This window comes from Monoraphidium neglectum (assembly GCF_000611645.1).
Source record: "Monoraphidium neglectum strain SAG 48.87 unplaced genomic scaffold scaffold00056, whole genome shotgun sequence".
NCBI classification, from domain to species: Eukaryota; Viridiplantae; Chlorophyta; class Chlorophyceae; order Sphaeropleales; family Selenastraceae; genus Monoraphidium; species Monoraphidium neglectum.
In genome coordinates this window covers 1-12,668 of record NW_014013572.1, presented here as the reverse complement: position 1 = coordinate 12,668, position 12,668 = coordinate 1, and the positions used below count along the sequence as shown (strand labels likewise).

General features: G+C 61.8%; 4 protein-coding genes across 4 annotated transcripts in view; all 4 read left to right on the top strand.

Annotated features, from left to right (window-relative positions):
• The window catches only part of MNEG_0662 (hypothetical protein), a gene marked incomplete at both ends in the record, with an annotated part of 3,600 nt that extends 2,861 nt beyond the window's left edge, over positions 1 to 739 (top strand). Inside the window, one exon of the mRNA XM_014050851.1 lies at positions 35 to 739. Within this exon, the coding sequence (XP_013906305.1) occupies positions 35 to 739 (705 nt within the window). The remainder of the gene's footprint in view (positions 1 to 34) is intronic.
• Positions 740 to 3,850: 3,111 nt separating this feature from the next.
• MNEG_0661 (hypothetical protein) lies at positions 3,851 to 7,202 on the top strand (the record flags this gene model as incomplete). Its single annotated transcript, XM_014050850.1, has 10 exons — positions 3,851 to 4,051; positions 4,285 to 4,347; positions 4,522 to 4,665; positions 4,843 to 4,991; positions 5,157 to 5,209; positions 5,430 to 5,587; positions 5,799 to 5,942; positions 6,474 to 6,550; positions 6,743 to 6,831; positions 7,069 to 7,202. 10 exons carry the CDS (start codon positions 3,851 to 3,853, stop codon positions 7,200 to 7,202), a joined length of 1,212 nt encoding a protein of 403 aa, XP_013906304.1.
• Positions 7,203 to 7,403: 201 nt separating this feature from the next.
• Positions 7,404 to 8,414, top strand: MNEG_0660 (hypothetical protein; the record flags this gene model as incomplete). Its single annotated transcript, XM_014050849.1, has 3 exons — positions 7,404 to 7,683; positions 7,972 to 8,087; positions 8,262 to 8,414. The coding sequence occupies 3 exons, from the start codon at positions 7,404 to 7,406 to the stop codon at positions 8,412 to 8,414; spliced, it is 549 nt and encodes a 182-aa protein (XP_013906303.1).
• A 1,031-nt stretch (positions 8,415 to 9,445) lies between these two features.
• On the top strand, positions 9,446 to 11,537 carry MNEG_0659 (short-chain dehydrogenase/reductase SDR; the record flags this gene model as incomplete). The annotated part of the gene is made up of 6 exons (XM_014050848.1): positions 9,446 to 9,544; positions 9,643 to 9,819; positions 10,104 to 10,156; positions 10,474 to 10,615; positions 11,013 to 11,149; positions 11,399 to 11,537. 6 exons carry the CDS (start codon positions 9,446 to 9,448, stop codon positions 11,535 to 11,537), a joined length of 747 nt encoding a protein of 248 aa, XP_013906302.1.
• Between the last annotated feature and the right edge of the window lie 1,131 nt (positions 11,538 to 12,668).

The window sequence follows — 12,668 nt, the reverse complement described above, 5'->3', positions numbered from 1 at the left end:
CGATTTTGAGGCCGATGTGGACGCGGCTGCCCAGGCTGCACCTGTGGCGGCGCCTGACCTGGAGGACATTGCAGCGGCGCTGGCAGAAGGCGGCGGCGCTGGCGATGCGTCTGCGGCGGAGGACGAGGCTGAGGACGCGGCGCTCGGCGTGTTTGACCACCTCGCCTTTGATTTCGAGGCCGACTTGGACGCGGCCGCCGCCGAGGCCGAGGTTGAGGCGGCGCCAGACGCGGGGGAGGCCGCGCTGGCCGCCGCCGCCACCGCGGCGGAGGCGGACGCCGCGCTGCTGCTGCGCTCCACGTCGCCGCTGCTGGTGCAGGACGGCGCCGCCCTGGTCGATGAGGAGCCCGACGGCGCGCTGCGCGCGTTTGACCACATCGCCTTTGACTTTGACCTGCAGCGCGCGTCCGCCGCGCAGTTTGCGCGCGCCGCCGAGCCTCCGCTGCTGGCGCCCAGCGCCGCCGCCGCGCTCGCCGAGGCCGCGCCGATCGTGCTGCAGGACGAGGCTCCGGACGTCGCCCTCGCGTCGTTTGACCACGCCCACTTCACGCCTCCCCGCGCGGCCGCCGAGGCCGAGGCGCCCGCGGCGGTTGCCGCGCCGCGGTCTGCGGACCTGGGCGCTCCGGTCGGCGGCGCCCAGCGGCAGCAGCAGCAGGCGGACGTCCTGGTGCAGTTTGGCGAGTGGCTGAAGGAGGTGGTGGCCGCTTTTGAGGAGTGGCAGCGCAGCCTCGGCAAGTGAGGTGCGCCCGATGCACTCAGGAAGTCCCTGCCTCAAAGCGCTTGCGAGCCACGGGCACATTGTCAGGCCGTGCTTGCATCGGCCAGGAGGCGAGCCGCTGCTGCAGCTCGGTGGTGACCCGTCAATCGGTGCCCGTGCTATATCTGGCGGCGCGGTGGGCAGCACAGGCGCTTGTCTAACCCTAAACGTGGCTGGTGATCAGGCTGTATCTTTTGCGTTCAAGAGGTGTCGATCCTGTCAACGTGGCGGAGCGTGCTTTCCTGCGTGAAGGGGCCCTCATGGTTCCTGCTGTGCCCCAGCTCAGCGCAGCCATGCTTGCGGGCGAACCACCAGCCTTGCCAAGCCTTTGCTCTCATCTCGAAAAGCCACAGATGCCTGCTGCGAGGCTCCTCTTTCCACGCGCCCGTCCCCATGGCGCAGCTGCAGCCTGCCATTTGGAGAGCGCCCACAACGCTTGTGGGTGCCGGCAACACATGTGCATGCCGGTGTGTGCGCCCTGTCACGTCCGATTGAATCCTTTGCAATAAGTGCGTCCATGCGTTTGCCCCGATTTGGTGGGGGCCCGTTTTGCTCAGCGCCCGGCCCCTTTTTGCACCACAGCGGACGCGGCGGCTGCCAGGTATAGATTTGGAAGGCGGGTTGCAAGGTCAGAGCCCCAGGGCTGCACCTTGTGAGGGCGCTTGGGGCGCCCATGGGCCTGCGCCATGCCTCCTTGCGGAAACGCTGCCACTGCACAACCTCCAACCACTGCAGCTCAGTGACGAACTGACGATGGCGATGCTACGAAAGCCGCATATCAAAGCTTATGCTGCTGGCATTCGTGGTCATTTCACGAACGTCGGCAATCGTGTAAACAATTTGGAAGCCGAGGTGTCCAATGATACCATCAATCAAGGGGTCAAAGTGGTCGCCTGCCTTTTCGAAGGACAGGTGTCATGCCTGGTTGACTGAAGACAATTCATTTTGAGTACCATGTTGTGCTTGTTCGTCCGTGCCACCATCATGGTTTGTTGTCTGGAGGCACACACCCATGACACGTACCGCATGATCTGGGCAACAGCCCTGTGAGGGCTGATCTGGTCAACCCTCGGCCTGGCCCACTCAGTTGTGCAAGAAGGAACCCCAAGCAGGCGTACAAGCAAGATGAGATGACACGTTACGCCTGCAGGCTGATATCAAGGTGGCTTTCATGCTTGCAAGACACCCAAGGCGAGTCGGTGGCCTTGCAGTATGGGGGAGGAGTGGAGTGGTGGCAGGTGGTACAGAAATGCGTGGCTAATTGAGTAGCACAGGCGCTGTACGCCATGCAATGACACCCCTTATTAGGGACTATACCTCCTTGATTAAACCTGTGGACGAGTGAGGTTTTATCTTCGAAGATTTAGCCGGTCAAACCCGTCGACTGACCGTCGTGAAGCACACGCGAAGCAAACAATGCGTTCATTTATTCGAAGCATCAAAATAACATTTCATTACCGATTTATCCCAAATTTCCCTTACATTGTTGAGCGACAACAGCGATCCAAAACCGCGTGGGAGCCACATTGCGAGCCCTTGAGGCCAGTTCAAGGCAATGAAGGACAAGGGGCTATTCTGGCTGGGCGAAGGACCCGGCAAGCCGCTTCCTGTACCCCACCCCACTGTGCCGGGGGCAAAGCTGCGCCCTGACGGCTTCAAAATGTTCTCCAGCCTCAAGCCATATGGTCTGAAGGACAAGATGGAGGAGTGAGAGCCTCGGATTGGTGCCGTTCAGGCCTCCCACCAGTGCCTGTGTAAAGTTGCAGCTGACACTTGCGCCATGGTGCTTTCAACTTACGCTGACAAAAGCTTGTCTTCCCTCGTGCATGCATTGCTTGTGATGAACCCACCCTCGGATGCCTGCAACCCAAACTACTGGTGGCCCCTGATCAACCGGCAGGTTCAAGGTGGATGACTGGGTTCTCGTCAACAGGCCGGACGCCAGCAACTACCTGCAATCACAGGACGAGGGGGAGTGCAGGTGTGCTTGCGCACCTCACCAGCCTTTGAGCTCGCTTTGCTGTCTCTGTGCCTTGTGTGAATGCTCAAGAATATCGCTACTTCCCTGTATCTTTCTTCCCCTTCCCAGCCCATCCCTCGCCTCAACCCCCCAACACACACACGCACATACACACACACCGACACGCACCGACGTACGCGGGCACGCACGCACGCACGCACGCACGCACACATGCACACACGCGCGCACGCGCGCACACACACGAACGCACACTCACTCTTACCACCAGGGCTCCATGGATTGCACAGATCAAGGAGATCTACCAGGACAAAAGCACTTGTCAGGTGACCAACTCTGGTTGCTGCTGTTGTGTTGATAAGATGCAGGATTTCAAACACACTTGAAGTTATCAAAAACGCGTACTTGGCGCCCGTTGAGTCGGTAGTTCTTGAACCTGCATGGGGTGGCTGATATCTGGCGTGAGTGGCCTGGATCTTTGTATTGTCTTGTCCAGCCTTGTGCAAGCGGGGTCAAGAACAATTTTCACCAGGCCCTTCATAATCAAGATTCCTGCATTTGCGCGACTGCGTCACGCAGGTCGTGCTGCGATACGCGTGGCGCTGGGCCAACATTTTCGCCGGCGCGGAGCTGCTTCCAGGACAACGCAGCCGCTGGTGATCCTGCTGGTTGGGCTTGTGCCATGTGTGTGCCTTGCCAGCGCCGCCCGCAAAATGGCAACACCACACCCACAGCTAGGCGTGTGCGTTGCTGAGGCGGCGTGCTGTCTTGGTGGCCTTGCTCCACTTATGCGATGCTAACTCTCCCTCCGTTCGCAACGCCTGCACAGGCCCACCTCCCAGCTCTTTCCTGAGGTTGCTGGGCGCCACACAGTGCACTGCAGCGCGCTGCTGGGCCGCACCAACGTGGTTCAGTACAGCCAAGTGGTTGAGGAGTGAGTGTTGGCATGATTGCACGTGCTTGGAATCACGAGAACCAGCGTCACGCTCTTGTGTGTCGTTCACGCGTCTGGGCAGCGCCATGAGTATTGATCCATAGAACCCAACAGCCAGCTGTACCCCGTTCGTCCCTGTCATCCTACAAATAGGTTCGCCAGGAGCAAGGGCGTAGGTAGCATGGAGGATGCCTTGGACGAGATTGAGTTGTACAACGAGGACACACTCACGCTGCCGGCACGCAACTCAGAACAGCAGCAGCCCGCCAGTGGCACGAGGGCCCGCGGCTCAAACTTCTTTTACCGTTACGAGCTCGACAGCGCCTGCCTCACCTTCACTGCGGCGGGCCAGGACGGCGGCAGCTGCAAGAGGGTGGAGAAGGTGGAGTGGCCGGGACGGGCAGCATTGCAGCTGGCTGTTGGTACCCCGAAGTTCGGGTGCAACACCTGTGTGCGTCGGCAGGCGCCTGCTTGCTTGCATACCCTACGCTCGTGTACACGTACATGGCAACAAGTATCGCAGCCTGCCAGCCTTTCAGGCCTCCCTGGCATTGGACACAGTTTCAATCAACCTGATCCAACCATTGCCACGCACCTGGATTTCCCCTGCACCAGGACTCCCTGACCATGGGCGACCTGTACGCAGGGATGGGAACCATGTCGCTTGCGGCGCGCCACGTAAGTGGTCAGGGCTGGGAGCGGGTGCAGGAATGTCGAAGGGCGGCGGGGCTGTTTCTAGATGCATAGCTGCCTGGTCTCAGCCATAATCTGTTAGTAATCAGCCCAGCCAGCCGCAATCAAGCTTGGCATCACTTTGTGTGCACGTACGTGCGTTGCAATGTCCATCCACAGTGCGGCTTCAGCGTGCTCTTTGGAGTGGAGGATGACGCGGCCGCGCGCACCTCGTACCACCTCAACACAAGCCCTGCCAGCTTCAACCCGCTGCCGGCGGCGGCCGGCGGGGAGCCGGTGGTCTGCAAGACCTATCCAACCACAGTGAGTCCCTCAGAACTACTAAATGCCAAACGGTGCAGTTCGCTTTGGCTGTCTGTCGCGTCGTCCTGGTGTTTGCAGAACCCTCTACTTGGCCTGCTGTTGGCCAGATCCACCCTTGATGATGACTCTTCACGAGGCTTCTGATGTCACCCTTGCATATATGTTTATCCTCACAAGGTCGAGGGCTTCAACCAGCTCCTGGGCGAGGGTCATGCCCAGCTACAAGGCCACTTGGGCGGCTGCGTCACAGTCCTGCACGCTACTCCGCCCAGCCTCAAGCTGTCCAGTGCGGGCACTCGGGCTAGGGGCATCAGACAGGGTTTTGGGTGCGTGTCCCCAAGGCCGGATGGCTGGCCATTTGGCTCGATCGGCTTGCCAGCACGGAGCGAGGTGACCTTGTCAGACTTTTTCCTTGTGTTGTTGCTTTTCACTTGCGTGTATGATGCTCACCCAGCTTGCTGAGTCGGCATGCCCCAACACCCCAAACTCAGGGCCACCATGGAGACTATTAAGCTGATCAAGCCCCCATTCGTCACAGTGGAGGGTGAGCACTGGGGGCTGCGCGCACAACCTGGGCTCACTCTATCGCCTGCTCATGCGCATGATGACACGACGCCGATCCTCCTGGGCTTGACTATGTGTCCCCCGAAGCGCCCCCTCACACGCACTGACACGCACATTCATACGAGGGGCCTGTCCATGCAAGTTGAGTACCTGCCTCCCCCGCAAAAAAGCGCGCCACCACTTGCACTCGTGCGCTGCAGAGGTACCCGAATTCTATTCAGCTACCGGCGGGAAGGGGGCCGACGTGGCCGGGGAGCACGCTTGCCTGCACATGTTTGCGCAGCTGCTGGACGCCGGGTACCAGCTGCGGCCCACGCTGCTCAACACGCTCTACTACGGCCTGCCCCAGTCGCGTTGGGTGTGTGCGTGCGTAGCGCGTGGGTGCGGGTAGGGGTGCAGGCTCTTGACAGTTGGGCGCTCACACACAATTTTGCAATAATCCCTGTCCACCCACACAGACATGCACACTGATGCTTCCCTTCATTTGATTGGTCCATCTTGTAGCTTACCCTCATTTCGCACTGATCCAATGACTTGACTACTTCCTTCCATCCCACCCCTACCTGCAGTGTGCCATGCTGTTTGCGGCGCGGGACGGCTTTGAGCTGCCGGCTGCGCCAAAACCGCGCTACCGCACACCCGAAGCAGTGCCCATGAAGAGCTTGAAGCCCGGGCGCCTGCGTGTGCCTGGCGGCTGGGCACACGCCCTGCTGGTGGCCCCCAGCAGCACCCCAGGCAAGAGCAAGAAACAATACCGCGTTGCTCTGGTTCACCCTACTGTACTGCAAACCACCAGAACAACCGTACTCTGCTGCCCGCTCCATCCCTTTACTCACGTCTGCAGACAGCGTGTGCCTGCCACTGCACATCACAGCTGCCCAAGCCATGGGTGAGCCCATCTCGGCCTCAAAATGGGACAAGGTCCAGCAACTAACCCCTTCCACGGCTGTGGTCGATCATAGCAGGCCAGGGATTACTGCGCTTTGTATGCAAAGAGTTTTCACTGGGTTTGACCCACACCTCGTGGTGCGGGTTGGCCTGCTGCAAGGGATGCAGCGCGCTGACCAGCCAACCCAACTAGAACTCTTGGGTCCATGCGCACCCATTCTGGCATGCCAACAGGCGACCTACCGTCCCTGATGTCGGAGCTGCGTGCTGCTGCCAGTCAACCGAGGGGGGAGAAGTCGGGGCTTGTGCTGGTGCAGCCCTGTGATCCAAACTACAGCGCGTGTAACGGGCTACAGCCCTCCAAGCACAGCCCGGGCGGCGTCTCCGCCTACGCTACGTGGCTCGCCTCGCCAACACGCTACCCAGGCCAGAGGTGCGCGCTGCCGCAGCGTGCCTGATTGCCGCGTCTGCGCGCGCAGCGGGTGGGCGCCCCTTCTTTGTGTACAAGGCGGGAACGGGCCCACTGTCTGGGGCGTGTGCAGAGTCGGTAGTGCTGCCTGCTGTGAGTGCCGCGCCGCTTGCTGAGGCCGTGCCGCGTGTGCTGCGCATGGCATCCCCCTCGTAGGGCCGTCGAGGCGTTCCCCCTGGAGCGCCACATCATGGCCCCCGACAATGACGTCATCGAGGACACCTCAAACAGCGTGCTGCCGGACGGTGCGGGGTCCCCTGATCGGGCGCGCACATTGTCCTTGTGAACAGAGGGCCCGGCGCCAAGCAGGGAGTGGTGGAGCTGTTGGCACACATGCGTGCCTGAGGGTCCCTCGCTCGGGGCCTGCACTTCTTATGTACCTCGTACTTCCGAGGTAGTACTTTTGCCGCACCACTCACGCCAGCCCTGCCTGCCCTGCTTGCTGTCCTGACCCTCGTCGTCCTCCTCCTTGAACCCGGCAGGCTACTACCCCGCACTGATTGAGGCCAGTCACACCGGGCGCGCTGGGAAGGGTGCGTGCCTCAACCCGTTTGAGCCGCGCGTGACGACGCTGGAGGAGCGCTGCCGCCTGCAGGGCATCCCCACAGATATGTGAGCACAGTTATTTGTTGTACTCTCACAGTTTGATGGCGCCAGGTAGATTGCAGGCACGCAGGAACGTTGCGTTGCATTATATCAGGCTGACCCTCAGGTATACCTGGGTGTTACGTAACACCCAACGGTTGAAGCCTCAAGCAAGAGACAGCCTTCTCACAACCAAAACCCGCTCCACACATTGATCCGCGTTGCCAGGAGGATGACCGGCACTCTGTCTCAGATGGTGGCGCAAGTCGCCAACGCAGTGCCCCTGCCCCTGGGCATCGAGGTGTTCGCCAGCGTCTTCCACGCGGCCACGGGCGAGGCGCCGCTGGCGCTGGGCGACCCGCAGCATGGCTGGCAGGACGACCCGGAGCGCCGTGCGAGGGGGGCCGACGAGAACGCCGCCGGCGCGGTAGCGGACGCGCCGGCGGCGTCACGCGGCAGCCCAATGGACGCGACTGCTCCAGCAGTGGTGTTCTACGAAGGCGAGTCTGACGGTGATGAGGAGGCCGAGGTTCAGGAGAGGGAATCTGATCTCGTGCCAAAGGAGGGAGAGGAGGCTGGCAGAGGGGGGGAGGAAGGGCAGGACAGGGAGGAGGGACTTGCGCTCAAGCAAGAGCAGGAGGCAGGAGCATCACAAGCGCACTCCGGCGGCGACAAGTCATCACCAGCGGCGGCCAGCCAGCTGACGCCCGCGGCCATCTCTCCAAGGGTGGCCGGGGGCGCGCGCCAGCAGCAGGGGCAGGGGTCCGTCGCTTCTCCTGGGGCCGGAAGGCGTGCCCCAGGCACGCCGCGTGCGATCAGGGAGGGCATCCTGACGCCAGCCGTTGAGAGCTGGATCGAGTTCGGCCTTTCGTCCGTCACAGAGGTTGAGAAGAAGGCCGGTGGCCTGGGACTGAAGGTGAGCGCACAGGGGTGGCCCCAAAAAGGTGGGGATGTTGCACCGGCTTCTTGCGTGCCCTTGGTGCGTGGCTGGCTGGGTGGGCTCGACAGCTGCGTCAGCGGCGAAGTACACGCCGCCATGGTGCTGACCGTGCCATGCCTACTGCACGCACGCCACCCCCGCGGTTTGCAGAGCGTGACGTCCGTGATGGAGGAGGTTGAAGAGAAGCTGCTTGAGATGGGGGAGAGCCCGGACCTCTCGGGCGTGAGGACGAGGATCGAAGCCATGCTGGACAGCAGGCGCGGCCTCAAGAGGTCAATCAAAAGGACGGCCGAGAACGCTTGATGGCTGGGTGCGGGGTAGATGCGCCGCGGCGTCGGCCAGCGGCAGGGTCTGGCTGGCGGCCGGCAGCTGGTTGGATGATACTTGGCAGGGGGCGGGGCCAGCGAAACGGTTTGCATGCGTGCTTTGGTGGGGCACTTGGGTGGAGGCGACAGGCGAGGAGACGGTGGGTGGTGGTCATGATGATGACCAATGCTGGGTTTTGACATGTTGACGTGTGAAGGATGTCCGTGCTGTTTGACCTGATCTGCCTTCAGCAGGATCGATGCAATTCAACAATGTAGGTTTGGTGGGGGGTTTGGCCACACCCGCTTGCTCATTGGGGGCGTTACCCTGTTGGGGAGCCAGGGTTTTTCCCTCGCTGCTGGGAAGGTGTTATGTAATGGAATGTAATGTAGGTCTGGGGGAGATAGAGTCAGAGTGTGCTGCTCCCTGTTGGCTGGGGCTTTGTTGCGTGGCCATGCAAACGGGGAGTGTGAGCTTGTGAGATGGGTCAGCCCAAACATGCAACCTCGTCAAATGGGAGAGCTACATCTTCTGCAAACCAGGGCAGCCATCACAAGCGTAGTTAGGCATAAGGTGCTGCTGCTGCTGCTGCTGCTGCTGCTGCTGCTGCTGCTGCTGCTGCTGCTGCTGCTGCTGCTGCTGCTGCTGCTGCTGCAAACGCTGTGCACATGGCAGGTCCTGCAGGGTCTTGTGTTGGCCCTGTCCCTCTGTCTGGTCGCGCCTCTTGATGATGTTGATTCAATGTATACTTAAAGCCCCTGAAATGGTAGGTATTGTCGAGAGCAACGCCAGAAACACCACGACGGCAATACTTTGTGTCACGAGTTGACCCGCCGTCAGATCAAGCCTTGAGTGCAGAAGCTTTGCATTGATCAACATCCGAATTCAAACTCCATTACGCGATCCATAAGAGCGACGAACAATGATCACGGGGAAAACTGTGTGCGTGACAGGCTGCAGCAGCGCTGGCATTGGACTAGAGGTGCGGAAATAATGCTGTGACGCAAATTCTTTGCGCCTGGGCGCGAATGGCACCTGTTCGCGGCGGCAGCGAGCAGCTGCGTTTCGTTCATGCGCTCTGCGTGATGCAAATCCCTGGGCTGCCATTCAAGGCCAGAAGCTTGCAGGTAATGCAAGTGGCCCCAAATGGCTAAAACCTCGTGAAAACACTGCAACATGCATCCCACAACATTCCCCTTCACCCATCCCCTCCGCGACCCGTCAGTTCCTGAGGCAGTTGCTCGCCCCCGAGCGCCGCAACACATGCGTCGCCGCCGCGCGCCGCGTGTCGCCAGAGCTTAAGCAGTTGCAAGAAGCGCACCCCGGGCGGCTGGTGCTGACGCATGTGGATGTGGCCGACGAGTCATCTATTAGCGATTGGGCCAAGGGGCTCGCGGAGCAGGTTCGAGGTTGGATTGCGCTCACGACGGGCCAGCGACTGCGCGTAATTTTCACCCCGACTGCCGCCGAGTTTGCCCCAGTTGCAGGCTTGATTGCTGAGCAGCAGAAGCACCTGCTGGGCTTGTGGCGCGTGGTTCTGGCTTGCGCGCCCTGGTCGGCGGGAGGCACCGGCTGGCGGCGCTATGCCGACATGCGTAGCGCATGGGACCAAGCGGCCGCCGCGGCGTCTACCCCTGATAGCTGCACCCCACGTTTATTACTCCTGCTGACTGGGGTCCGAACCAGGGAACCAAGCTCGATGTGGTGATCAACAATGCGGGCGTCTACGGCCCCAGGAGGTGCGGTGGGATTTACCAACACCTCAACAGCACAGCCACAAAGGGCGACGGCCGCCTGCACCGCCCAAACCTGTGGGCTCTGCGCTCACACCGCGCACGTCCCTGCACACCCCCTCCCGCGGCGGGGGCCCGCCCCGTTGCGCGTCCTCAACATGTTGAGCGCGCGCAATGATGATGCACGTCCGCCGGCTAGCGGCCTTCTAGTAAGAATCAAGCACGGCTCGTCTTGTATCGGCGAAATCGTTTCCCTCCACACTCTCTGAGGCTCGAACCCACATTCAGTGCCCCCCTGCAACCGGTCGCCGCGTCAACCCCAGCCAGCAGCTGGACAGCATGACGCGCGACATCGTGCTGGACGTGTTCACGACTAACGCGCTGGGCCCGCTGCTGGTGGTGCAGCAGCTGCGGCGGCAGCGGGTGCTCAAGCGGCCGGCGCTGGTGGCCAATGTCACCTCAAAGGTGCGCTGGCTTTGCAGCCCGGGCCAGCGCATATATATGCGCACATTGGCACGCCCCCCGTCGGCTGAGCGGGACCGGGGAGCCGAGCAGGGGCAGCCGACAGCGTTTTTCCAGGCGTCATGAGGGTGGCTTGCGGGCGGCGCGCCGTCGCTCTCGGCCGTCGCTACTCGCCCGCCCGCGCGGAAACACCGCCTGCTGTCATGCCACTGCGCATCTAGTGAAGTCTCCGCAGTACATGTTTTCTCCAGCCCGCCCTTGCTGGCTGTGCCTCAACCCCCGGCCCTCGCCACACCGCCCCTTCCCCAACCCCCGCACTTCACTCTTACCGTCTCCCCCCTGCCTGCGTCCGCTCGCTCCACCCGGCCTCTCCGGGTGGCCGCAATCCCCCTCAACCCAGATGGGCAGCGTCGATGACAACACCAGCGGCGCCTGCTACGCGTACCGCGCCTCAAAGTCGGCCCTCAACATCATGACCAAGTCGATGGCCATCGACCTGGCGCCTGAGGGCGTCACGTGCGTGCTGCTGCACCCCGGGTGGGTCACCCTGGTGAATGAGGGGCGCCCTGCGCTTCCTGGGAGGCATGGGCAGGCGCGGACATCGCTTCGTTGCAGGTGGAGGAGCGGGCCTGCGTGAGTCGCGCAGCAGGCCGAGTTTGTGTGGTTGCCTCGCCTTTGGCAGACTCGAGCCCTTGGCCGTGCGGGAGTCGATCCCACGGCCCCACGCAGACGCGGGCGCTCACGGCCGGCCCCGCCGCTGCACCCCTCTCTACGATCTGTGCTCAGTTATGTCCGCACGCCCATGACCGGGGGCGCGGGCCTCATCGACGTGGACGCGTCTGTGGGTGGCATGATCTCCGTCCTGGAGACGCGGGAGCTGAGCGGTCGCTGGTACGCCTTCGACGGCAAGGAGATCCCGTGGTGATCTGATCAATGACCCGGCGATCTGGCGAGGCGGCGGGAGGCGGCTGCGCGGCGCCGTCTGGCGGCGGCGCTGCAGCCCGCAGAAGCCGCAACAGCGACAGGATGCGTTGGTGCTTCGGGGCTGCCTGGGCGCGACGCGCGGCTCCAGGCAGCGGGTTGGGTGGCTTTTGCCACGCTGCCGTGTCGTGTTTGGGCGCCGGCTTGAATGTGACGTCGTGAATGTTTGGTTACATCTCTTCAAGAATGAAGGCCAGGGTTGCTACCCATGAATGGAATCTGTTCAGAGCCAAAGCCTGTGAAGCAAATATCAGAACAGTACACGAAAGAATCACCACCGCAGGTTGCCATTGCTGCCGCGCCACAAAGTGCGTCGCATGCGCCAGCGACATCCGCAAGAGTGTGCTTTTGTGTGGGAGGGGCAGTGCTGCGCAGTTGCCACCTTATTTGGCGCCATTGCAAAGACAGACTCCCTGCCACGTTGCGGAGAACCGGGCGGGCTCTGAAGGGCAGCACACATCTGACCTATCGACGCCACCCCATTATATGCTGCCCACGCTGTGCACCCCTGCGCGCGAATCGCGTCAGCGCAGCCCCCACGCCACCAGCACAGAAGCTCTGACCAACGAGTGATCAGACGAGTACGTGAATTTGCATGGGGGTGGCGAAGGCGCGCCTAGTCATCATCGTCGTCCTCCTCGCGCACGTCTTTGGCGTCCTGCCCCCTGACCTGCCGCAGGATCACCTGAGGGGAAAGGGGGGGCAGGGGCGTGTGGGCGGAACGTCACGCCGGCGCTGCTACGCCTCAGCCACGCAAGCACGACCGCCGGTTCCGCCGGCCTGCCGCGGTTGCATCGCAGGCATTTATCCTGTCCACCCGGAGGGGTAGCCGCCCGAAACTGCTCTGGCCGCAAGCAAATCTATGCATTTGCATCGACATGTCCGCAATTGCTTGCTAACACACGTACACACACCAATACACATATACCGTCACACACACACACAGTCACACACACAGGCCAGACCCCACCTGGAAGATCAGGTAGGTCCAGTAGAGGTGCAAGAAGTACAGGAGCGTGAACATGGTGCCAAACGCTGAGTAGTGGGGCTGAGTGTGTGTGCGTGGGGTTGGGGG